Source organism: Acomys minous (assembly GCF_964271855.1).
Source record: "Acomys minous genome assembly, chromosome: 14".
NCBI classification, from domain to species: Eukaryota; Metazoa; Chordata; class Mammalia; order Rodentia; family Muridae; genus Acomys; species Acomys minous.
Window position 1 is genome coordinate 96013192 of NC_140496.1, and position 27360 is coordinate 96040551.

Sequence of the window (27360 nt, forward strand, 5' to 3'; positions counted from 1 at the left end):
ATACCTGACAGTGGTGAACTTTTAATACATAGTCATTTGAGAGGACTGCATATCATATTTCTGTGGGAATATGGGTTTTTAAAAATCAATTCTACATATATTTGTGATCAACCTGTTTTACTATTATGTGGGTCTCCCAAGGTTTCAATCAGAGTGTTGGATTTCTATCTGGATTTTTTTTATCGGTTCAAAACCTCCTTCTTAAGTGCACATTCATACTCATTGTAAGAGTTCTTGGTATAACAAGCTAATCAGTTCCTTGCACTCTGGTTCCCAAATCACAATGAATCCTATTATAGACACAATTGACTGCAAACTTCAAACAGCCTGAATCTTTGAGATGCCACTATTAAAGAAAGCGATAGGAAATCTTTGACGTTATTGCATGTGATAGAAACTATTCATTTGTATTTGTGTAAATCCTGTAGCCCTCCCCCAAACCCTAAATAACCTGAAAACAACTTCCCAAAAGGCTTTTCAAAGCAGTCTTCCTTGGAGGTAATGCTGATGGCTTTTCAGATTTCAAGAAGGCTTCTTTCTTGCATCCCATGACATCAAGAAGATCTGAAATTCTGCTTTCAAAGAGAAAAGATATTACTTACTTTTACTGAAGTCACTGGGATCCGGTTTGGTGAGCAAAATGTCACAGGTAATGAAATTGCATATGGCAATGGGGGAAAAAAACCTGTACCTAATTATGCAGCTGAGAGCCTGAGCAACGCAGAGGACTGCAGGGAATTCCTGAGCGCTAAGATTCAGATACTTCATGCTGCAGTGCTTTCTTATTCTGCCACTGACCAAATATTGAAAGGCAAATGGTGTGGGCCATGTGGCCAAGCAACTGTACACCACCGTAATTAGTTCATGTGCTCCTGAATGGGGTGTCTGTGAAGCTAAACACAGCCCTCCATGCCTGCTAGACTCCAGTGCCCAAAGGGAGCCTGGGCCACATAATTCAGAACATTCATACTATGAATAGCTCCTGTAGCAGGAGGGTTGCTCTGTGGCTTCTTAAAAGGTTTCGGATTTGTGGTTAGTAGAAACATTCATGTACCTACTCAGTCTTAAGGATACAGTGGACCCGGTCAAGTTCCACCAGCATTTAATTAGGTTTCCAGTAATTACTTCAAGTAAATGGGAGGGGGATGAAACCTGAGGTTATCATCTTGGGATGCAAAATATTTGTATGTGGTTTTAATATCCGTAGCCTATTTGTTGCTGTTCTGCATTTTAGAAAGAACCATTATACTTAGAAGTAAATATACACTGCAGGTTTATCAGCCCTTTGGCGACCATAAATTTCCTGCAACAACTTTAAAGGAAGAGCTTTGTTTCCAGTAACTGGACTTCCACATAAAGAGGGAATGCTTTAGCAAGAAAGGCAAGCGAAAGCACTATACATTGCAAAGTGAGGAGAAAAAGAAGGAGGAGGTTTTGAAAGGAGGCTGTGCTCATTTATTTGACAAAGATTTCTAGATGTCAAAGAGGAAAAATGAGGCAAGGTTAGAAAACTGGAACCTGGGGAGGACCCAGGAAATAGAAAGAAAAGCAGTGATTTGTGCTATGAAGATTGTTTTATTACTCATAAATTGATGGGTGTAATTCTTTATGTCCTTTTCAAAGCAGGATGAAGGGATATACTATGCCATTTACCTGAAAGTACTTTTAAACTGGCTAGTAAATAGATATAAAAGGATTAATAATCTTCAAACTTTGAAATAATAATAACTTTATATACTTTTGACATTAGTGTTTTCTTTTCAGGATCTTGTCCTGCCCTGGACATGTGATACATGGTTTGCTGGGATTCAGTATAATTCGGTTTTCAGGAGATTTAAGGGCCTAAGACTCAGACCCTATGGCTTCTTGGTAGAAATACTGCTTATTCCTCTGTAGGATGGCACCTATCTGTTGTGTACCTCTGAACTTCTCTGGATTCTCTGAAATGATTGAATACATCTTAGGTATTGGATAAATATTTTGGCTACCCCCTTTCAAGGTTTCCAGAAGCTTTACCTTTTCCTGTCACCTATGAAAAAAACATTTTAAAATACCATAATACTATGTAGCTTATTAATCTCTAAATAGATGTATATGAATGTATAGATATTGTCTATCTCACATATATATTCAATAGTCCTCTCCTCAAGTCATCTACTTTAAACACCTCAATGATAGACATGGGTTTCAGAAAGAAACAATCTTAGGCATTGTGTACAAGAATTCACTAATTTAGCAAACACCATTACTTGGAAGGGTTGTTAAAAAATCTCATACCCTATGAGCATATACAGGGGGAAGAAGTCCCCCTCAGTCACAGTCATAGGGGAGGGGAGTAAGAGGAAAATGGGAGGGAGGGAGGAATGGGAGGACACAAGGGATGGGATAACAATTGAGATGTAACATGAATAAATTAATAAAATTTTTAAAAGCTCATAAACTGGATGGTCCCATCCCCAAAGCTTTTCTATTGATTGAATCTGGAGCAAGGTCTGAGAATTTGCATTTCCCACAGGCCCTCAGGTGATGCCAAGAAAGCCAGTCAAAGAGTCCCACTCTGAGAACAATTAGAATACAAATGTCAAAACTGGACCCTTTTTTGTCTCTGCTTCCATTTCATATCACTGCTCTCTATGACCAGAGTTCAGTGACCATTTTGGTTTCCAATTTTATAATTCTCATTGCTCTTTCCCATCTGGTAAGTACCTCTCTACATTTAATGTAAATAAAGTAACTCCTTCATAATAGACTGAGTTCCCTTGTCATTCACACTCATTTCTATATACCTTCTTTTCAGAATTGAACATATTTATTCCACATTAATAAATTGTATTACTCTATTGTTAGTACAAGCCTTCTTCACCATAAAAATAAATTGACTGTCTATAGTTCATTAAGTTTGAATGAATAAACTTTCTTACTCATTAGAATTTCACAGGTGGGGCACTGACTGCTCTTCCAGAGGTCCTGAGTTCAATTCCCAGCAACCATATGGTGGCTCACAACCATCTATAATGTGATCTGATGCCCTCTTCTGGCCTGCAGGTGTGCATGCAGGCAGAGCACTGTAAACAAATCTTGAAAAATAAAATAACATTTACATAATTAAAAAAGAATTTCATAAATGCTTAATACAGCATCCTTAACATAACTGATATTTGATAAAGTCTCAATGGACAATGAATGGATTAATGAATATAAAGTTAATAAACAAAAGCAGTTTATCCCATCATTCTTACTATGTCTACACTTGATTCAGAGCAAATTCCCTTGCTCTTTTTGAGTGTTCTGCTATTGTTTTCAATGAACACTTCATGTTGGAAATGTGTACATTCACTCTCCAGGTGAACTGGCAGTTGCCCACATATATTGCTCCATTATCTCTCTTGGTCAGCACAAAGAGACACATTGGAGAATGAATCTCTGAAATTTCCTTAATATCTCAAATAAATGTCATTGAAATGGTAACCTTAGACCCTTGGTTCAGTATCTGTTACTCAAGATACAAAAATTGAAATTATTTTAACACTGTAGCTGAAGACACTTCATTGGGATGACAGTTACATTACAATTACATAGAAATATCTGAGTGTCTAAGCGATTATACAGGAAAACCTTTTTAGCCATGTATTCTTTGTTTAATTGAAAATATAATTTATCTCAATAAAAATGGTGTAGTATTATATTGTAAGCACATCTGTTAAAGTTGTTTTTAAATGATCTCCACTGATTTTACAGATTTAGGTTATTTTCTTTCTTTTCTTGTGAAGCACTAAGGAGACACTATTGTGGCAAGCTCTTTACAGGACCTTAACTACAACCTATGTAAATAAGATAAATAAGATAGAGATTAGGAAAATGAGAGACCAGATGATACCATTTTAGCAACAGAGGGATAAATTCCAGTAAGAAAGGGATATTACTGAACTAGATAGGAGGAAATAGACCCATCTCACTTTGGTGTTCAGATGAATATTGAAGACTTGAAAAAGCTGAGAAAATAATAACTGTGTGGAGCACAGTGACTGGAGCCCTCAGAAAATAACAGGTGGGAGACGATGGCTGGATGGTGATCAGTGACATCAAGTGGAGACCTTTGAGGGAATATGGCTGCAGTATGTTTTATCAGTGCAGGTCATCTCTTGACATGAACCTTTCTTTCTTTTCTCAGGTCTCATTGTGAGGGAAGTGAGCATTGAGATTTCACGCCAGCAGGTGGAGGAACTGTTTGGGCCTGAAGATTACTGGTGCCAGTGTGTGGCCTGGAGTTCAGCAGGCACTACGAAGAGTCGGAAGGCATACGTGCGCATTGCTTGTGAGTTGTTGCATGTGGGCACTTGGGTACAAAACTGATGGGAATATACAAAAGCCTAGAAAGTGGTTGATCTGGCATGAAAGAACTCTAGTCAGAGTTTGAACTCAGAAATGGACCCCAGAGTTCTGCATTTGAACCATAATTCCTCTGAAATCACCTTAGTTTTTTTCTTTAAAAGTACCGAGGAACTGCGGTCAGACAATTTTAACTGGTTTTCTAGGTCTAATGGCTATCAGGCTAAGGAAGAACCAAGTGTTGTCTTTTGTTCTGTATTTTGCTTGGTTGGTTTTGTTTTTAATTGATTCTTCTAGCTTATTATAATGACGTTGAGCAGTATTTCTATGAGAACCAGAGGGTTCCCAGGCCAAGGTTTTCTATTTACGCTGAAGCTATAGTAGTGTACTGGAACACACTCCAAAGATGTTAATTTCCAAAACATTAAGGTTTAGAATGGGGTAAAGTGGCTCTCAAACAAGAGCAATAAATTAAATGTAAGGAACATTTTTGTTTTAGATAGTTACAGAGATCTCATTATAAAATGCCTTTGGTGGGCTAATGGAGGGGTGGGTTCTTACCTCCACAGAACCCCGTCTCCACACACAGCCCTTCCCACTGGAGCAGTAGGAATGCCGAGAGTGCCTATATTACATTCCACATTAACACTCTTTCTAAGAAATTGTATGACCGCTGAAATTCATGTTTTATTTGCTGAACTTTTGTACCACTGCACCTTAATAAATTCTACTTTGTGGCAGATGTCAATATCACAATCTCACAACTGTGTCAGAATTTCTCTTCAGTACTGATTGATGTCATCTCTGATATACACTTATCTCCGCCTTCTCTTCCTCTTGATCTAGGGCTGCCACGCTTCCCAGTGAGCTAGCGTCTTCTTGTCTCCACTTCAGTGTTCAGTGCAGCCTTCCTAAAACACAGGCCTCATCTTGTCTCTCTTCCACCCCAACTCACAATAGCTGAGCCTTGTCACATAAATTCACAATTCCATTTCAAAACACCAGAGACTAGGTGGCTTAAAGCCGGAAGTTTCCTTTGTTGTAGTTTTGAAGGCTAGAAGTTCCAAGATCAGGGAGTCAGCAGACTCTGTTTCTCCTGAGGCCTCTCTGCATCTTGAAGACAGCTGCTTTCTTGTGGAGGCCTCAAAGGACTCACAGGACCCTTCCTGGTGTCCCTTTCTGCGCCTACATTTCTTTTTCTTACAAAATGCAAATCAAGTTGGATTATGACCCATCCAGACAGCCTTATTTTAACGTAATCACCTCTTTAAAGGCCTAATTTTTCCAATGCCATCGCAGTCTAAGCTACTGAAAGTTGTGATTAAGCATTTGAACTGGGGAGAAGGATACGGCTTAGTATATAACGCACCATAACCCATCTCTCCACCGAAGCCTCCAGCTCTGATCACTAAAGATTTCCAAATGTTAGTCACTTTAGATGTGAACTATTTCAGCTTCCTTGCCCTTCAACTGTAATTCGTGAGTACTTATGAATTACAGCCTTTATTTGCCTATGTGATTTTTTAAAAGTTAATTTCTTCAGCAAATATCTAATCAAGATTTTTTTTTTCTGTCCTTGGACAGTTTTATGCTTTGGGAGTGACTTGGTAAGGCAGAGTAAACTCTACATAAAGTAAATAATGTACAAGTGGTGTGCACTGCGGATAAACCAAGCAGACTAGGAAGATGCTGTGCTTGGGAGAAAGATATCAGTGAGATCTGCTGTAGAGCTAAGCTCTGAGTCCTTCCTAACCCTGAAAGTGAGGGGTCGGGGAAACTGCAGCAGACTAGTACAAATACTAGAGATTCCTAGATGACAAGAGAAAGGTAAGGCCTGGGAGTCAGGACAAAATGGGAGGGGGGGAAAGTTCAGATATGGCAGGTGTTGGAGATTTGGGTTCAGAATGATTTGGAAACCCAGCAGAAGCCCATATCACCTCCAGTCACAGACTCACTGTCTGCTGCACACTAGTGAGAAGCCCATTCACAGAACAATGCCTAGGACATACTATATGTTTTGTGGCTGTGTCTGAATGACACTCCTGAGGATGAGTCCTCTGCGAAGCTTGCATGAACACTCAGGATGCATAGCCCTCTCTTAATATAGCTGTAGATCTGTTTGGTGTCCTCAGTGGCTTGCCCATTGAGCTGCTGTGATGAAAGACACACTTATGGGAAAACTATAGACGGCTGCTCCTAGGAACAGTGTACTAAGGGCATGACAGATGTTAAGTGGAGGGCTGCATCAATAGGATTGGGCATAAGGAGGAACTGAGCTGTTGGCAATACCGCAGGAAGACCTGCAGCTGGGATGGCTCTTGAGAGGAAGGAAACAATGGGCTTCTGTTCTTCCACATTGGCTGGTCAAAGGACATGGATTCCTTCTTCACTTCCGACTCCCACCAGCCTATGATCCAGGTTGAAACAGCTTCTTCACCCAAAGCAGTTCCCAAAAAGAAGAGAGAGAGGGTTTCACCACCACTTCTGCCAATGAGTGGAATCTGGCTTCAAAGAAGCCCTGTGGAACAGTCCCGCCTCCTCCTCATAAGATTTAAATGAATTTGAAATTAGCTTTGAATTGTAATGAAAAGACAAGTGTGATGGAAGTTAGTTTCAATCTCATTCTTCTGCATACTCACGAGCATCAAGCTCAGTAAATATTTAAAATTGCAGCCTAGACTCTACATCAAATTAATCTATAGCTATTGTTTAAGGCTGCAGAGTTCCACACAATGTGTTCTTATATAATAAGCTTTGAAGGTTCATAGATTTTCCTAAAGAAAAGTTTGTGTTTCCAATTTTAAATAGAAATATATATATACATATATGTGTCTTCATTTTCTATTTTAAAATTACATATGTATGTGTGTGAAGTCACTCTCTCTTTCTGTAGCACACACACACTCTCTCTTTTCTAAACTCTACTCTTTAGCATTTTAAAATAATCAGAGAACAGGCTCTTCCCTGGCACCTTTTCCCTCTGGTAATGACTCTCTTTTTTATTTTTCATGCATTTATTTTATTACACATGTATAAAACAAACTACACACAGCAGGAAGAACCATGTGACAATCATGAGAATAATGAGTTCTATACATGTTACATTCATAGTGAATTGGCCATCTGCATTCATCCCATTTGAAGTGTCTTTCCTGTCTTGTTGGGTCTAAATTTCCAAAAGGAATTCAATATCTATCCTATCTCAACTCTAATAGCTTAACTTCTTTATCTTGATCTAAAAACGATCTTATTCCCTAACCAACTAAACTTTGTTGTAAAACTATACTATCTTGTCTTCAATGCCCCTCAGAGAATTGAGAAGGAATAAAACTTAAATTCCTGAGTAAACCAGCGGTGCGGGTTAGCAGCTTCCAAAATGCACAAATTGACTTAAGACAGTTTACTGCCTGACCAGTCTCAAGAGAGGTTTGCCTATAACTTCCGAATCAGTTGAATTCTCATGCATGTGACCAAGGCACTCGATCTCACTTGTGACTATTCACTCAGAAAGGACGTCCCTTTTCCTCTGTCAAGGGTGCTCCTGGCCAAGTTCATCTCCCTCATGCAGCACATTTATGGGTTTCTAAGTCTTCCCTATACTGAGTGAGCTATGTGCTTTGAGTAGTGATACCTGATGGATGGTCGTATCATAAACAGCAATTCCAGTGCATATTTGTCACAGATGAACATAACCACAAAGCAGTGCTTAAGTCAGTGTAATTGGTAAGCTCTACCCTGAATGTATGTATGCTCCTCTGTCATTCTTCCATTAAAAAGCTCTATTTTCAGTTTGTGACCAATAATTCTCATATCCAAACCCTATCAAATAGAAAAGTACTTAGTGACACAATCTGAAGGGAGGAAGAAATGGAAATTTAAAAGTAAATATTTGGCAAGAAATTAGCTGAGAACATGCCTTACCTCATCAAATACTTTCATTTATACTAGAGTTGTCTTCTTTTCCAGTAGTGGGGTGACTTCCCCTGAGGAGGGAAATGTCCCCAGAGAGCACCCAAGGGCATGCCACAGCAACCATCCTAAGGAGTGAAGGGTCTGTTTCCCAAGTGTTTCTAGTTCAAAGCCAATTTGAGAACCCTAAAGTCTGAGGCAGGAAAAAGGGTATCCAGGCAACCTGCTGAACAACACTGTCCACAAAAGACTTGGGATCAATATTCTGGCTGTTATAGATGCTACTGTACTGGTAGTAATAGTGGTTGTCTTTTGATGTAGTTTTGGAGAAAGGGAGTGACATAAAAAAAAACAAAAAACAAAACAAAAACAAAAACAAAAAACCTCACAACCAAAGAAAGGCTCACAACCAAAAATATAAACAAACAAACAAACTACTATAAATGCAACAGTTAAAGCATTTGCCTCTGACCAGGCTGTATTATGTTGAAATCATCCTCCATCACTAAAAAGTGAGACATTGGTCATGAACCATGAAATGAAAATGATAGGGTTATTTTAAGATTAAAGAAGATAAACTTTTTCAAGCATGTGGCAGAGTGCCAGGACACAAATCAATTGCTCAGAGAGTGACAACAGGTGCTTGTGCTACCACCTACCATGGTTTCAAAGGCCCTATACACTCTTTTTTAAAACTTACACATAGTAAACAAACTTTGCAAGTGAAAATCACCCCTTCCTTCACCCTTTGTGTCTGTCTAGACTTTCAACACACAAGGCTGAAATTGTCTCCAGATTCACACAATACAAGGCCATAATTTCTCCCTGTGCCTGAGGAGAAAAAAAAAATGAGCCACATATTCACTGCTCATCTACAAATCTTGGGTGACAACAGGATGTTGAGCATATAGAGGATCCATCTTCCTAAAGATGTCAGGACAGTTCCTTAGGATTCTTCCTGAATCACATGTACTAACCTGTAAGTCATAGTAGTCTCAAAGGCCACTGACACAGCCAGGCATCACAGAGTTCTTGGAAAGAGCTAAGGATGGCCAAGGTGGCCTTCCTGACCTTCTCTAACAGCTCTCTGGGCCTTTTCCACATGATCAGAACTGCATTTTGAGCCACCTCGCAGATCATACCAACCTTGCTCAGATTTGTGAGTCCATAGCATTTAGCACAGTGTCTAGGAGAACTGAGTCTAATAGAAATGTAATATTGGCTACATCTGTCACCTACTAGTATCCGTGATTTCAAAAGTAAGCATAGGCAGAAGAAATTAACTTCAATAATGTATTGCATTGAGTCTCATATATACAAGAGTATTTCAACAATAGAATGCAGGAAAACACATATCAGTGAAATTCTTTTTTATTATTAAATATTTTTTTATTTTTCATATACATTTATATTATTACACATATATACAATAAACTACCTACAGCAAGAAAAACCATGAAACAATAAGAAATTATATAAATGTTACATTCATAGTGTTTTGACTATTTGTATTTGGCAGCCTTAAAGAAAACATCTTTCCTATCTTGGTGAGTCTATAATTCTGAATGTAAATAAATATCTATCATACCTCATCATTATCAACTTAAAATATCTATCTAGACCTAAAAACATATTAACTCCTAAACAACTAAGCTTAATTGTAAAACTAAATAACCTGGTCTCCAACCCCGTCAGAGACTTGAGAAGGAATAAAATTGATTACCTGAATTCTTAACAAGTTTTCATACTAGTCTCTGGGATCTGTTCTGTGCATACTTACAGGACCTCTCAATTAAGATCACACACGGAGCACATGCTCCAGAGTCCCATTTGGCATAACACATAGAATGTGTTACAACATGTAGATGACCATATAATATTAACAAAGGTACTACTGAACCCTGTATATGTATTACCTGTTCAGTCCTTGCAAGGACTGTGTGATAAGTGAGATTATCATCCACAGTTTATAGGTAAAGGAAATTAAGAGCAGAGATGAAAAATTCTGCATGAAGTCCTGCAGCTGAAGCATAGAAAAGCTTGTAAATCCACAAGCCAATTCTATGCCTTAACCAGCACACTGAGAACAAAGGGGATAATGGCATTTTGTTGTTGCTTCTTTTGCTTTGGTTTTGGTCAGGTGGAAGTTTTCAAGATTATTTTTTCCATTTAATGAATTCTTGCAAGCTCCCTTGTATTTACTATAGAAGAGAATGAAGGACCCACTGCCTCACAAATTTCTCCTCTTCACATGGTGTATGTAACTACGCCCATTTCCTTGTCCCCAAATGGCAATAGGCTCATTCTACAGACAGACAATTCGCACAACCTTTCCCTCCCATCTCAAATATTCTTCCCCTATATAAGGCCAGTTCCTCTGCGTCTCTCAGCTGTGTTTCTACTGAAATCATTCCTTTAGCTGTTATTCTCTTAAGCACATTTTTTTCTTGATAGTACTTTTTCTCCTTCATTATTTATTTTCATTTGTACTGGTTTTATCCCCTAGAATTATAGAAGCCGCCAAAGCTCAAAGACTTTTTGGCTTCGATACTGCAACCCAAGTACATAAACCTAGCTCCTTGCATGTATATGGCTGTGGTAAACAAATGAAAATAGCAAATGCATGAAATTAAATAGAAAACATGGGGCAAAATGTTGGTGTAAGGCTGGGCTTTTGTCCATTTAGCAAAAGCAGTTTATTTTTTAAGGAATTCAAGGGCATCTCTAGGAAAGAATGCTTCTATGCTTCCCCACAAATCCCCATAAGCACCTCCTTGATTTTTCCTGTTTTTTTAATAGCACTTAGGGACAACTATTAATGTATTATACGTGTTATATTTTCATGGGTTATATTGTATCCCTCATGACGCCTTTAGAAAGTCAGATCCATGTAGAGAAAGATATTTTATTGCCCAATAATGGAGCAAAATTGTCTAGCATAAAATATTCCTGGAATAGTATGGGAATCAACACTGTTCCAAGGAAAGATTACATTAGCAGTTTTGTGTACAGACATTTCTAGCTAAAGATATAGCTAATCTCATGAGTTATCATGTTTGTTTATGCATTCATGAAAATCATATCTCTTAGGGCCTTGCATTCTACTCCTCAGTTTCCTACATTATTGAAATACTTATAAAAATTAAACAATTTAACCAAATAATGTGTTTCTTTAAGTAGACATTTTAATGGCATGGACCATGAACTTGACAGCTTACTACTGAGTGTGTTGGTAGAACAGAACAGATTTTTCAATAGCAAAAGAAATAACTTATTCACTATTGTGAATTTCTTAGTTTTGGTTCCAGTTCTTTGGGTGATCATTAGTTCCCCCCACCCCCGAGCCTGTTGTAAATGGCAGATTTCAAAGAGATTATCTATATAGATAAACACCACTATATAAGGAAGGGATTTAACAGCTTAATCTTTGTTTTATTTAAGTCTCAATAATTAATGTAGCTATTAACAGTTCACCATGGTTTATATGACAAGAGTAAAAGCTAGAGCCTATTGCTGAATGTACTTTCCCAAATATGTGTGCTTTCGCCTATAGGCAAAAGCTCTGAAATTTCATGAAGGCTCACCAGTTCATGGACATTTATAACCCAGATTTCTTATTGGAAGTAGACAGGTAATTGATTGGAAACTATCTCATACAGTTACATTCTAGGCAAAGTCATCCATGTAACCCATGGGACCCATGGGACTGAAACTTGACAGTAAAATGTATTTTATGCTAATGAAAAGGGAAGCTTATGGCTTAAATGCTTAATTGCCAAAGTACTATCTGCAAGAATTGAATTCTTTTTGGATGCAGCAAAGAAAGCCTTAAAGTTTTGGAATATCATCCTAAAAGTTCTCCATCCATAAAGTTGGCATGTTTCTCATTATTTATCCCTAAGACATACCTTTACAAAATACGGAGATGACATCTAATTCTTTTTCTAAAACTAAAGATGCAGTATGAATATAAAAGTGTGACCTGCATGGTTGTTACTCTTTTCCTCTTTTTTGTAATGGATGTCATTTGCACTTCTAACTCTGAAGTATTTTTTTCTTAAAAAACCCTTTGGCAAGACTATCTAAATACAAATGTATTTGTCCTATAAATGCCCTAAAGTCAAGAAATAAGAAAGAATGGCTTGATGGCATATCTTTACTTCAGGGACTGTGTTCACTTGAGATTCATCAGTTGAAATGATATTGGTGCCCTGATGTAGTGCAGTCTGTGGTACACTAAAGGCTTTGTGACTATGCCCTCATGCGTACAGATAGTGGCCCAACCTCTGCCCTCAGGTATGAATTGTGATGTTGTGGAAGGTTTCATGGTCAAATCTTAGGAAGGGCCAAATACTTTAGCTCCTAAATACGAAAGTGGGGTTACAAAGAATTAAGGTTACAAAGTCAATAGTCAAAACCTATTAGCTTTGTTCTTTCTTCTTAAAATACTGAATGGCAAACCAACAGCACTGCATTCATACTCTGTGCCTAATTGTGTTTTAGCCATTACCCAGGAATCGCATGAGGCAGGTCCTGTCATCACCCACATTCTATGAATAATAAAGTGGAGGTGTGAAAATATCAGGAAAGTTGCCAGAGCATCCCTTTTACCTAATGATGGATCTGAAAATTAAGCAATGTCTTCTTACTGCATTCTGCCTCACTGCATACAGCTGCAAACACATGAAGCAATTATTGACTTCACTGTCTAACACTTGTAGCAAATGTGAGCTTCAGTCAGTTTGGCTTGGTGAGTGGCTCCTTGCTTATTATTTATAATATTTGAGAAAGAAGAGCAAGTGTAAAAAGAAAATTCCTTTTTCTCATGTTGTAGTCCTTACATTTTAAAATATAAGCAATGAGTTGCTTAATATAATATATTATGATTTTAAAAACAGCACAGATCTAATATTCTGTTTATAGGAGAGAAAGCCATCATGAACTTCGGCCCCTAAGACATCAAGCCAGGCATTTTTCACTTTTAATAAGTGCCCAAAGCTCTGAAGACTAATCTAATGCTCCCCAAATATGCCCTGTTGCATGGTACTCAGCAGTTATGTCCTGTTAACAGCCAAATTTTGTGATTTAAGCATAAATTCTACTCTACTGTGACAACATAATTATCCCCTTCCATCATCATTGGAGGACAGGTACATTTTTCCCTTTAAGAACACAAGTATTAATGTCTTATATGTCTGTGGAATTATTTAATTTTGATAAAGGAGCACTTTAAAAACACAGTGAAACATTTTTTTTAATAAAAAGCAAATTCAGTGCCCCTGTCCATTGAACTTGTGAAAGGAATTAGTGGAGAAGTAATTTCAAAGTTAAAAACTGTGAAGTACAATAAAGCCACTGTGTTTGCTTAATGTGGGGTCAGACATCCCCCCAAAAGTACTGAAGATGGCCTTAAACACATCACTGCAACAAGAATGTCTCAGAAGTCAAGGGTTTGCATAAATCAAGAGCCATTTTGCCGAAACAAGCTTAGTTTGAAAAGCAGGAAGCTTAATCCTGATGTTTGAAGTTCACTCTCTTGGTAAAAATTAAATGAGTTAATTGCATGGCCTGACTCCGGACACTCCACAACTATACTGAATTAAGGGGGCAAGCAGATGGGTATCCAAGAGATGGCATCCAAGGGGAAACTTTTAATGAAGAGGAACTGTCTTAAGAGCTTTATTATGACTGCCTTATTTAATCTTCATCCTCACTATGTAGTAACTATTACAGTTCTCATCATTTTATGCATAAAGACTGAAAGGTATAGAAACCTAACCCAATGCTGATCACAATCAAACATAGGCCATGTAAGCAAGATCCGTGCTAATAGCTCCTGTAGTTGGCTTAAATGTGACTCTCCAGTCACTCCCCACCCCCAACCCAAATGCATTATGCCCTGTTCTAGAATGTGTAAATGTTAGAGAAGGATATTTGTAGATGGGCCTCAAGATTGCATGTTATCCAGTGGAGAGAATGAGTGAGAGGAAGGTTGGGTACAGATGAAAAAGCCAAAGCCAAAACATAAGCAAGAGAGCTGTAGCCACAAGTCAGAGGAAGCTGGATGCCACCAAGACGTGACAAAACCATGGCCACTCCTTAAAACCTTCTGGAAGAGTTGCTACCCTGCTGATTCCTTCATGGTGGCCCAGCAAAACCTTTTTCAAATCTCTGACCTCTAGGGCTCTGTATTGTCAGAAGAGCGACTGTGTAATACACACATGTGTGAAATTATATTTGACATCAGAACACTTTGAGAGCATACAGGTCTAGGATCCCAGCTACTTGGCTGTCTGAGGCAGAAGAATTGCCCAGTTGTAGAATAGGCAAGTTAATGATCCCTTTCTCAAAATATAAAGAAAGTTAAAAGACTTGGAGATGTGGCATAGTAATAAAGTATGTGCTTGTTTAGGTGATTGAAGTTTCAGCCTCAATTGCAGTGCTAACAGATTGGTGATGTATCTCATTGGCAGATGGTCTGGCTGCTGCACTTTCCCTTCCCCGTAGGTCAGGAAGCTTTTAAACTTCAGGGTAGAGAAAGAAGTGTTACCTCCTAACTAAATGCTACTGCTTAGGTTTGGCCTATGGGCACCCTGTGTTGAGAAGGCTTCTGAGCACACATCCAGATTCCATAGAAAGACGTAATTGATTGGTTATGGACATTTGAGCTGTACGGGTAGCCAGTGGTACCAAATATTTGCAATTCCTACTCTTAGGAAGAGAAAGACCGTAATCGATCATGACAGCTTCCTGCTGTGCCTAAAGAGCTTCAGGCTTCTGTATGTAGCCATTAGAGCAATTAATGGCTCTCATTCAGCCCAGAATGTGGGGGCATTTATATCATATGTGATCATCAAGAATTACAGGGATGACAACTTGTCTTTTCAGCCATCTAAAACTCATTTTCCTAACTCTGGCATTAATAGTCTCCATCTATTTAAAATGTCACCAGTCTTCTGAACTTCACACATTTATTACCTAACATTCTTTCTAAAAGTAGGTAAGAGAACACATATTAGTAATTATGAAATACTAATTAAAATATTAGGCATTGAAACTTTACAAAATCAGCTTACCTTCCAAAATACCTTGGCCAGCTTTTCTGGTTCTGTATCTAAACCTCATATAAGCAGGACAATTATGGGGAGAAATCTCAGGGGTTTTGTCCAAGGTGGGAAGGAGGCCTTGGGAAACATTAATTTTCAGCATTTTCAACATTGAATTAGTTAGACCAATGATCTCAAAGCAGCGGTCCACAGGCCACATAGGGCTTATCCACTTCTGTGTTTAACCATCAAATTATTGCCCTACTAGTTTTAGGTATTCGACCACATAGTTAATAAACAAAAACTTGCACAAAAATGTATATTCCAAACCTGTATTCACAATTACATTTAGGGTTGTGGCATCCCTTTAAGTTAGGTGAAATAGAGCTGAGCAGTAAGAGAAGTGTTTTGTTGTGGTTTTGTTTTCCTACTCAAATCTGTTTAAAATTTAGGGGGGAAATGACCCAAGTGAGTGATGAGTTTCACAGAAAAAACTATTTCCCAGTTTTCTGCTATTTGTGCTACCTACATGGTCCTTATAGTTATGTAAGGTTTGAGTGCAGTGTTAGACCGTGTCAGTTATCAGCCAGGAGAGAAGGGCACTCTGATGATGCTGTACAATTGCCAGCAAGGGCTCAGTTTCAAACCAACTGGTTAAAGCCACAATTCAAGACCATACCTATCTACCTCATTTCCCTCAGCTGCCCATGATGCCTATGGTGTTTGGCACTGGGCTACATAGATCAGGATAGACCAGCCAACTAATTATCAATCCATGGTTCTCAGATTTTAGTTGTTTGCATACAGCCTGTGGGATTTGTCAGAAGTGGAATATGAAGGTCTGACCTGAACAAAAGAAGTCTGGATTTATCAATCATAGCTTGAAATCCTTGGTTTTCACCTTATGAAGTTCCCATCAATCATTAGTCAGCCCATATTTGTAATAGCCTTGCCTTGCATCAATTATATTTGAGTAATAGTGACAGTGCCAAATGTTGATATGTCATGATAAAAATTTTCTCATAAGAAGAGGAAAGCTGAAGCACGGGGTGAGTTCACATGGGCACTTGCTATATGCTAATATAACACTAAAGATTTTATAGGTTACTGCTGTAGCTTCTGAAATTCTTCTGACAATATTTACTTTTTTCCAGCTGAAGCCACTTAGGTAAGGTAAGACTTCAAGTGGTAGGGTCAACACCTGTAACCACGTTTGTCTACATCAAACCCTGCTATTGGCCATTATAGTGTTCTCCCTTCCAATTGCTTCCAGATCTATTTTACAATGGATAATAATAAATAATAACAATAACAATAATAATAGTAATAAACCTGTCCATATCATGATTCACTGAGCGTACACCTGCCTATACTCATATGTGAATATATGTACATATACATGTATATATATATACATGCAGAACACATGATATGACTGATATGCATATTAATATTTTTATTTTATTCAATTACGCTTCCTTAGTGCTGGCTTTTAGTCTCTGACAAAATTTGTCACCCTACAAAATGGCCATGACAGGGATTTAGTGTGGTTCCACATGCAAATGTCTATCTAGAGGAACCCCCAAGTGAATATTAGGTTTAAGTGGAGAGTCTTTAAGTACTACTCAAGACTTCTACTTTTTGACTATGTAGGCCTAAATGTTCATTAACAACACCCCAAGCCCAGAAGACTGTGATTTTAGGTGTTGTGATGTCCTTCTTCTTGCTACTTACACAAGTGAGGCATTCAACACTCTCTGAAACAAACATATATGGAGAAGGAAAGAGATCTCATTGTTCCTAAAGCAAACTGAATCCCTAGAGAAGGGTGAGAAATTGTTTTCATGATTAAAAACTATAATAAAATATTTTAAAAGCAATAAGCCTGAAATTCTGCAAGAACAATACAGAATATTCCACAGTAGAGTTTAAAGATAATTATCATATGGTAAAACTCAATAAGAAAATGAAATTTTAAAAATGCACAGATGAATAATTATCTTCTAGAATTTTCTATATATAATGGTTATTATACATATTTTATATTTTTAAGTCTACCCACCCCTACTAGTATTCAATATGTATTTTAATATTCATACCACATTATGAGGTTTAAACAAAGCCAAAAAAACCAACCAATATCAATAATGTAATATTTTCTTTATATCTTATTCTATGTGCATTATAATATGAATTTCAAATAGTTTCCTAAAGAATAAATCATTAGAAAAGTTGTCACTTTACAGAAACACTCTATCAAACTGCCTAGGTCATTTTTTAAAAAAATTATGTTTCCCTAGTAAATCCTGAAAGACTGGACAATTTTAACAAATGTAGACTCTTCCTTGAAGCTTGGAATTACAAAGCATTTGTATTTTGAAAAGCTACCTGCCTGCTTTAAGATGACTGGGAGGTCTTTTTGCTGACAACTTCTCTTTACCTCCTTCCCACATCCGCAGGGCTCTCAAGTGCATAGAAGCTAGTGTGATCCATCATACTCAAAACTGAGACCTGTACAACCTCAGCTTTCTCATCGGAGTGTACCTTCATCCATTTCAGACTGTCAGTCAATGGTGCCTGAAGGCCATCCCTTGGGATGAGACATGTTGCTTTCTCTTCTTAATGAACTAGTTGACATGATAAAGTCTTGTATGTTGCGTATGGATTTCTCTATGATTCTCTAGTTTTGTCAAAGTAATTCAGGATGTATTATAATAATCAAAATTTCAAGTTTCTTCTATATCATGTTACATATTGCTTTAAAATATTTATATGACACTTTGATATTTTTCTTTTATTTTTATGATAACTATATAATTAGATCATTTCTCTTCTCCCTTTCCTCCCTCTAAATCCTTCCACATACCTTAACCTTTCTCTTTCAATCTCATGTTTTCTGTTTTCATTGAATGATGGTGTGTGTGTGTGTGTGTGTGTGTGTGTGTGTGTGTGTGTGTGTGTGCGTGCGCACGTGTGTGTCTGTATAATGTCTTCTCAGTCTGTACAATGTCTGCTGGGCTTATCTACTTTACCCTGTCTGTTTCTGTGTCCTTCTATCGCTCATTTTCAGCCAGTCATGTTGGAGAGACTTATCAGTATAGCTTCTGAGATTTTTAACACCGAATCTTCTGGAAGCCACCCTTCTCCTCAGTTTCTATTTCTACATAGAAATAGACACTATGCATTTTATATACAGAGCCAAGTGTCAGACATCTCAGTGAAAGCAGGGTTAATTTTTCTAAGATGCATCTACTCTTACAGTTTACAAAGCAATTTATTATGTCAATCCTCTGGGCACTGCTAACTGCAACCAAGTGGCATCTTATATCATGAAGAATAAGATTCCTGCCCTCTTGAATACATATTTGAAATATTCATGCGTAGGTCCCAATAGGCAAAGGACCCTAAAAACAACAGACTTTAATTTTCATTAGTAAGGAAAGTAAAGGCCCCAAAGTCTTCTATTTCTCATCTAACCATCTGTTTAATGCATCATCCAAGAGCCTCAGTAATGCTTGCCACTGCAAGGGTCTGAGGGTTGGTGTTTTCCATATTATACATGCTTTGCAACCACAGTATTGTACAAAACCTTGAACATACTAGCCACAACACACTAAGATGACAAATTAGTCTTTTCACACATGTGTATATTCAAAAAGCTATTCCTTGATTGAGCATAAATGGTTGATTGAAATCCCTGTCATTGATGGTCTGATCCAACATCTGCTAATTGGATTTCAGCTAATGGATTTAGAAAGCCAATATTCATGGTTAGGAGTCAACCTGTCTCAGGACCCAGTGCTTACAACAACACTGACTTTTCTTTTAATTGGTAGAATCAATATGTAAATCATATTTAGACCAAGTTGACTTTGCAGAAATAACCTGTTGCATATACTTTAGTAGCAGCCTTTGAACTGATGAAAAAGAAACATAAATACAGAATCCTAAAGGCGGTCTGACAGGAAAATGTATCTTTCTTTTCCCTGATTTGAACTCCTATATTATTCTGAACCGTGTTTTACATCTAATTCTTAGCAGACAGGTACCCATTTTTCTATCACCCGTGTACTCACTCTGCCTGGCAGGCATCCTCTCTACCTTCTCTCATAACTCTCTGAATGATAAAGGATGTTAGTCACCCACTCTTACACTGTCACAACATAATATATCCTATACTTCTTATATAACCCCAAAGCAAAGTTTGAGGGCAAAAATTAAAATATTTTTTTTCAGTAGGAAGCAACTGCTTTGTAGGCTTAAGTGTGATTTTTATTCTAGAAGTTCAATAAAATGTATGTGTAATCTAAGGCCCAGCCATTATGACAATATAATTGTGTAATATTCCTATTACACAATAGGATTTAGATACATCTCTCTCTTTAGTAGATACCTATGGACAACATTTCCTGTGCCTAGTATTTCTCAATTAAGAAACAATGACCACAGTCATACACGTTCATATTGCAGAAATATAAATACAGTGTAAAAAAAAAGTTGTATCATATCCTAACAAAAAAACTGTACCTTAATCAGGGAAAGCATAATAGGTCTTCAAAATGTTCCTTGTGCTATTAACGCCCCCCCCAACCCCACTCCCCGTAAATATTAGCTCCCTTGCGATCCCTCTGCCACTTTCTTTATTCTTCGCAGCTTCCTCCCATTTATCCATTCACTCTTTGTCATTTTTGTTGGGAGCCCTTCTACTTCAATAGTTCTGTCTGTATCCCATTCCTGGGCAGTAGCATTTATTTCAAGTGCCTCAGTCCCTGCTGAGACAGCCAAGCCCACTAAGTGACTCTTGGCACAGGGCATCCCTGTAAACATTTGGCATTTTCCACAGCCACTTATTTTATCACGGCAAAGAAAGGGTCTAGAATATAGTGAGTAGAGATTACCGATGGCAATCAGCACCTGCTACGGAAAGAGCAGCTTCCCAAATGAAATGGCACAGGCCCCAAATTCAGTATTATTAGATGTACTGGAAATTTTCATTTGAGTATCCTATAGAAACACTAAACTCAATCCATAGCGAGAACAAGTTACTTTTCTCCCCATCTTTTCTGTCCAAGTCAATACTATGCATTTTGGTATAATGCAGTCGCTTCAAATGTAACAGTCACCTATAAGAGGCTGACACGCTCCAAATATGCAAATATTCCTGATGATATGATCTACGTACACTGAAGTCTCCTTCCTCTCCTGTTGTCAACTATGTATTGAGCCCATGACCCTCTCATCCCCATCTGTCTACACAATGTGGTCCCTAACTCTGACTCTTCATTACTACCATGATCCATCTGTCATCCTGAAGGTAATATGGCAATTGACTTCAATACTTTGCTATGGTCTTGGAGCTCTGACCATTGCTTATTGAGGAAAAAGGCTTTTCATTAACACACCTCAGCTTATCTTTTAAATCTTGTTTCTGTAACTCACACAAGTTCATCCTAAGCTTTTCATCAAATCACTACCATAAGCGTGTAATTTATAAACATCAAGTGAATTTTAACTACTTTTCTTGTTTTTAGCCCTTTTGTAATTCCTGGTCAAATTTAAGTGATGGCAAATCAGCATCTTATCAATTTTAGAACAAATCCCAGTTATTTCATCTCTACTTTGCTTTACAGTACATGGGAATCTTTTTACAGTAGTTCTCTGCAAATAACACAAACCATATAGATAGTGTTTTACCCTATAAATGGGATTAGCTACTATTGTTTCCTTTGGCAGCCATACTTGACAAAACGTTTCCATTAATGCAGATTAAAAACAAATATCAGTTACTATAACAAAGAAAATCTTTTTATATCCTGGTACAAATGGGTTACAAATGGATGAAGAAGGATTAAGAGGAGTGTGTGGGTGTATAAAGCCAAAGGCCAGCACATCCCAACTTAGTATCAACTATTTTGCTGTGAGGTTGTGGGTGACTTACTGAGCATATTCCTCATTTCTGAAAGAGAAATATAGTTAAGATAGCATTCAAGTTGTGATAATAATCTGGATTCTAAATATGCATTTTGAATATATATTCAATTTATTGATAATCATATTTAAAATGTCCTTCTGAAAGGATTTCTCTCATTCTTTGGAGAGTCTCCTATCTTATCTCAGCTCACATCTATCCATCATTTTCTTACAACCACCAGAATCTTGGAAGAGTTTCTTCTCTTAAGACATTCCAATAATACAGCAAATATATGAGTGAATCTTTTTCCCTCACTGACTTTTTCTAGATGACACTTTCTGAAAGGAACCCACTAGCACACATCCACATCTTTAGAGCCTTTGGATTTCTATCTAGTAGTTAAGTCAGCTGAAATAGTCCTTTCAGATTCTTCCATTTTGTCACAGATATAGATGAAAGGGCAGAGGCATTTAATTATTATGGAAACCCATTCTTTTGTTGTTGTTGTTGTTGTTGTTGTTGTTGTTGTTGTGTAAAGTAGCTGTTTATTAATTTTTAATCTTTTTATTAATTTATTCATATTACATCTCAATTGTTAGCCCATCCCTTGACTTAAGATAATTGCTGTGTTATAAAAATTTGAGCTATACATACAAAGTAACATTCTAAAGGTTCTTAAGAAATGCCCTGAACACATTTTATTTGGAAAAATATATAGCATTTACTTAGATTTTAAAGCCAAACTATGAAACCAAAACAATTATACCTCATTCAATGATGTGTTAGTTAAACCTGCCTCCTGCTGTGTGTACCAGTGATGTTTGTAAGTTGATAGGATATTTTCTGACATTTTCATCTCTGTGTAGTTTCCAAAGCTGCTGCATCTTGCTATAACAGCTCTAGCCATACAAGCACATAATTAGATACTTGGCATGTTTGAGCAGAAATGAATACTTAATCTTCTTGTTGAAAGTAGCTACATGATCAGAAATTAAATTCTTTCTAGACTATTCTCAGTAGTATCCTCTTTTCCCTTGAGTTTTTAAGACTATTCCAAAAGTTATAATCCTCCTTTGTGGCTCCTGAAAGAGTCTTATTTTTCAACCTGAATAGAATCTCACTTTTGATTTATGAATGAAAATATCCTGGAGTTACTATAACCTTAGTAATATCAATTATAAGAAAAATATTTATGTCCATAAGGAACTCTGCCTGTAAGATTCATGATATTGGGGCTCTTTTAGTTTAAAAAAAAATGTGATCATCACAGCAGATTACCAAAAAGTACTGAAGTGCAATTAATGTATTTCAGTAACTATTAAAGTGATCTATAAAAGGGTTTTATTAAAGCTTCAAGTCAGTACAGTTAATAACCTTTCATTTTCATATCTTCCACCTAGAATGTTGCTCCTCAGACTATGGTACTATATCAACAGATGGATAAGATATAAAGATGTAAAATACTAAACTGCAGAGAGTTTGACCCTTTTTGTAAGAAGATGTTGTTCCGTGTTGACATCTACCTTATTATCTGCACCTTCCAGATCTACGGAAAACATTTGAGCAGGAACCCTTGGGAAAGGAAGTGTCCTTGGAACAGGAAGTCTTACTCCAGTGTCGTCCACCTGAAGGGATCCCAGTGGCTGAGGTAACAAAAATGCATTGCATTTAGCAGTTGGCACTTAGTTATTCTAACAGAGGCCTAATCCATGGCTAATGGTGCAGTGAATTAGGGCATGGCATGATGAATGGTTAGTAATGGAGTCCTAACTGCCTGCTGCTGGCAAAACAGATTGATTAGGAACTGATTAATGACTTGGGAGTCAATTAGAATGCCCCATTGGACAAAGCCACAGGCAGCATGGTTTAATTTTATCATTCTCTTTCAAAACAATCAGAAATAGCATTTTACTTTATCTGGCATCTATAGAAAGAGATGCTGTGATTTATTGTGATATCTATTGTATTATTGCTCCTGATGATGTTTAAAAAATATTAGGGCAAGAAAGATGTGTCTGTCCTATGAGTTTGCACTGTACATGTGTGTTTTTTAGTCTATGATGTCATCACTGAGATCAAAAGGTGGTATCTCCTGTCATAAACATGTTCACTTTCATCCAGTGATATTTTAGTAGTTTATTCAATGTTTTGGTTCTGCTTAAATGAAGCCTATGGAAAGCTAATGAAATATTATGAATCAGATATTTGGCATGACTTTTCATTAGCAGAAGTATATTGCTCTTTAAAAAATGACTGTATTTGAAAAAAGCACCTGATCCATAGGAGAATGCATGTTCTCCTGGTGACATTCACCGTAATACTACAACATCCTGCTGAAGGAAACTAATACCATGTATTTCATTTGTTGCAAATAACTCCAAACTCTAAAACATTTTTCCCTTATATGATTAATAGAAAACTATCTTATATTTTCCAACATAATTATCATAGCTGCTACAGAGTTCTTCAAATCCAAACACACTTCCATTTGACAAGTAACAAGGTTTGTTGATGGTCCTTGCTATCCACTAAATTTCATCAAGTCATTGGAAGAATTTACTCTATTTTGCATATGTGCAAAGAGGCATATGCCACTTGTTGCCATTCAAACCTAATATGGATTCAGTGGGCATGGTTCTGCTCATTTGCATGCAACAAAATCTTGAAATTTTGCCTCTCCAACAAATAAGACATAATAACATTGAAACTTTGAGTGACTCGTTATAAACATTTCATTTACCATTTGATTTCTAGCAGCTTTTCAGTCCTTTGAAGATTGGTAGAAGGTAGGAATCAGCTAATGTGTCCCCTCCCCACAACCATAGCAAAACTGAGCATCTGATTCTTCTGAGTTAATAATACTGGCAACAAATTACTTGAAAATATATGCAAAAGGATTCCATTTTGTCTGCCATAATGTTTACTCAATGCAAAATCACATATTTCCTTTTTTACTCTGAAAAGAAAAAACACCTAATTTTTCCTTGTAATTGACATCTCATGTCTCTTCAGTGCCATATCAGAAATTGCATGATTATCACTCATTATCATACCATACCATATCCACATCTTGCAGCCCCAAAGCTCAGGTTATGATTTATTGTGGCTGAGATGAAGGACACACTTTCCTAAGCAACATTTCACTTGAGTTGTGCAGTAGTGCATCTGCCTCCTTACTTGTAGTCTAAGACAAGCCTGTTCCTAAAGCCACTGTGAGGTTCCAGCATCCTATGAGCATGGACATCTGTAGTCTAGCTTTTACTCAACACAACTTAAAAGCAACAGCCCCTAGAAACATCTTACAGAGAGAATATCAGGCTACTCTTTTTGTTCAGTCTCAACAAAGTAGTTCACTTTGTCAAGGAGTAAAGATTCGTGACTTCAAACTAATTGGCTATGAATTTTATGTGTATCATCGCTGGGGAAGAGTCTAATTAACATTTGGCAAGCTCAAAAATCATATAGCCATTTGACATTCAAAGAACTATATTTAATACATATTACTTTTTCCTTCTTTTTTTTTTTTTCAGTCAGAGGAGAGATCAAACATGCATGCTTAAGAGCAGGCTAATAAACTCCTGTGTAGATTCTTTTTAACACCATTAAAATCACCAAGATCAGAAAACCAATGGATGTCTTAACATGACACTTTCCAGCTGCTATTTGCTCAATACCAAGAGAAAAAAAATGTAGAAGGAAAGGGATAAAAGAGCTCTTAGGAGTTAAGAGATTATTTGATCATTTTAACTTTACTATAAGTACATTCAGTATTTTATATTCATTTCTTGTTGTTTATGAAACTTGAAAGCACAAGAGTGACATAAAATAAGATGTTGATTGTAACTAAAACCAGCAGGTAACATGTATGTGTACTATGATCATTAGATCAGCCCAAAGGAGGTCGGCCTAGGTAGATGTGTGCTTTGCTGCTGTCCAAAGCAACTCTTTGAACGAAAAGCTGACAGTGAATGTTCCATGAACACATGCCTGGTTCAGTCAGATGTCTTTGCTTTTCATGCGTGTGGATGGTTTCATGTAGGAAGATACATTATTTGCAGATTATCAGGGAGCAGAAATTTTCTTCTTTATCTAAACCAGCCTTCACTGAAAAAATTTCTAACCTCAATTATCATACTGCATTTGTGCATATAATGTCATAGGTGTTGCTCAGGTAGTAACAGTTGGTCCTGCTTGGTACTATTTGGGAATCCTGCAGTCTCTTTTATGGAATAGCAACTGATTTTCTGTTCAAAATCTAAGTTTAAATTCAAACACGATCATGTTTTACTCTTTGATTCTAGGAAAGATATTTAAGTATTTTGTATCCAGATTTTTTTTCAGTCATATAAGGAAGAGATTATTTATGTACGAAATGTTTGTGATATTTAATAACATAGTCCATGAAAACCACTTAAATATATCTAGACCCGTAGAGGGCTATCTACCATTATTTATACTATTATTATCTTATGTTATAAATTCCCAGAAGATTGAACTCAATATCATAAAATAGCCACTGAATGTTTCTCACCCTAAGCACTCTGGGACACATGGTGGAGAAACTTCAGCTGTGTGAAGAGTCACCAAGACACCGCCTACATTCTATGGCCATTGGTTTGCTTGAAGATCATTAGTATTACAGATAAATGTGACACTTGGAACACACCTTTGTCTTCTGCTGATGCTAATCAAATCACCTGCTGTATTGCTTTCCTCATTGATGCAAGCAAATATCTGACAAAGAGCAACTTCCGAGAAGAAGTGTGTGTTTACGATCATAGTTTGAGGGAATACAGTCAAATACAAGGGGAAGGTATTTCAGGAGAAGGCAGGGGCAGCTACTCACATTGCAGCTACAGTCAGAAATAAAAAAAAAGACAGAAAGTGGGATATTACAAACCCCCATGCTTACCCCCAGTACAATGAACTCCAGTGCATACCACCTAATGACTGACTTCCTCTACCAAGTTTCTACTTCCAGAAGGTACAACAGCATTCCAAAATAGAAGTCAGCTGGGGCCCAAGTATTCAAGCGCAGGAAGCTGTGGGGGAACATTTCACATTCAAACCATAGTATTGGCAAATGTCTTGAAGTCCTCACTGTAATTTCATAACTGTATGGAAATTCATATATTTACTCTTCTGTCTGATTATACATGAAGAGAAAAGGAACACAAATTTGGTTTATTATTTTATCTCTGATGACATCAAGCTAGAGGTCACAATAGATTCCTAAAGTATATTAAACCTAATGAAAAAAATAGAAGGTATGTTGGATATAATGGATAGGCTGCCTTAAGGAAATAAAACATAAAAATGTCGAGAATAATTATACCTTCACCTATAAAGATATACCCCATCTAGAGAACGTCATGTGAGATGGTAAGACCCTGTAGTGTGAACCCTCAGAGCAGGAATCCAGCTCACCAGGACTAGAAATAAAAGGATGCTTGGGAGACGCTTCAGCCCAGAGATTACAGGCCACATTGAAATTACAAAGTAGACAATTTGAAAGAAAGAAAAATTAATCCTCCCAGAAACACTGTTTGGTAGTATCGTCTGGTGCTTTTACAGCACATTTCCTAGGATCAGTACAGGAAATATTCTTTCTTTTTCTTTCTGCTGGAATTTGACTCCATTTCAATAACAAGTCTCTCTCCCATCTCCCCGAAGAAGCAAGAAAATTAATATGCTGTAGAGTGGGTGCTGGGTCACTCTCAAGGCATAATAGCAGCTCTCCATAAAATTAATCCCTCTCTCTCATTTGAGTTCCTGCCTAGAAAATGTTACTATCAGTCAGCAAGCCTGGGATGCTTTATCATCAGATTATTTCTTTGGGGGATCACTGGATCAAATCATCAATGGAGTCAAGGTTTTTTGGCATGGTAGGAGGAAAAAAAACGTTTTCACTAAAACCTGTGATTTGTCTCACCTTTAACAAGGGGATAATTGCTTCTCTAATTATAATTGAGCTATTTCTTATAGGAGTTTAATTGGAGGAACAGGGCACAGTGTTCAACTTATTGACCCAGTTGTACTTAAAACCTGTCTTCTTATTTATCAACATTTGCATCTCTAATTAGTGAGTGGGAAAATATGGGGTGAAGTGTGAAAGCATAGACTGTTTTGCTGAGTTTAGTCATGATAAATAGGAAACAGATTTTT

At 37.2% G+C, this 27360-nt stretch overlaps 1 protein-coding gene across 2 annotated transcripts in view; it reads left to right on the forward strand.

Moving 5' to 3' along the window:
* The window catches only part of UNC5C (unc-5 netrin receptor C), a 344814-nt gene that overhangs the window by 230462 nt on the left and 86992 nt on the right, over positions 1 to 27360 (forward strand). For both annotated transcript variants that reach the window (XM_084756065.1, XM_084756066.1), the window contains exons 3-4: positions 4172 to 4315; positions 22740 to 22843. In XM_084756065.1, coding sequence (XP_084612191.1) covers positions 4172 to 4315; positions 22740 to 22843 — 248 coding nt within the window. The remainder of the gene's footprint in view (positions 1 to 4171; positions 4316 to 22739; positions 22844 to 27360) is intronic.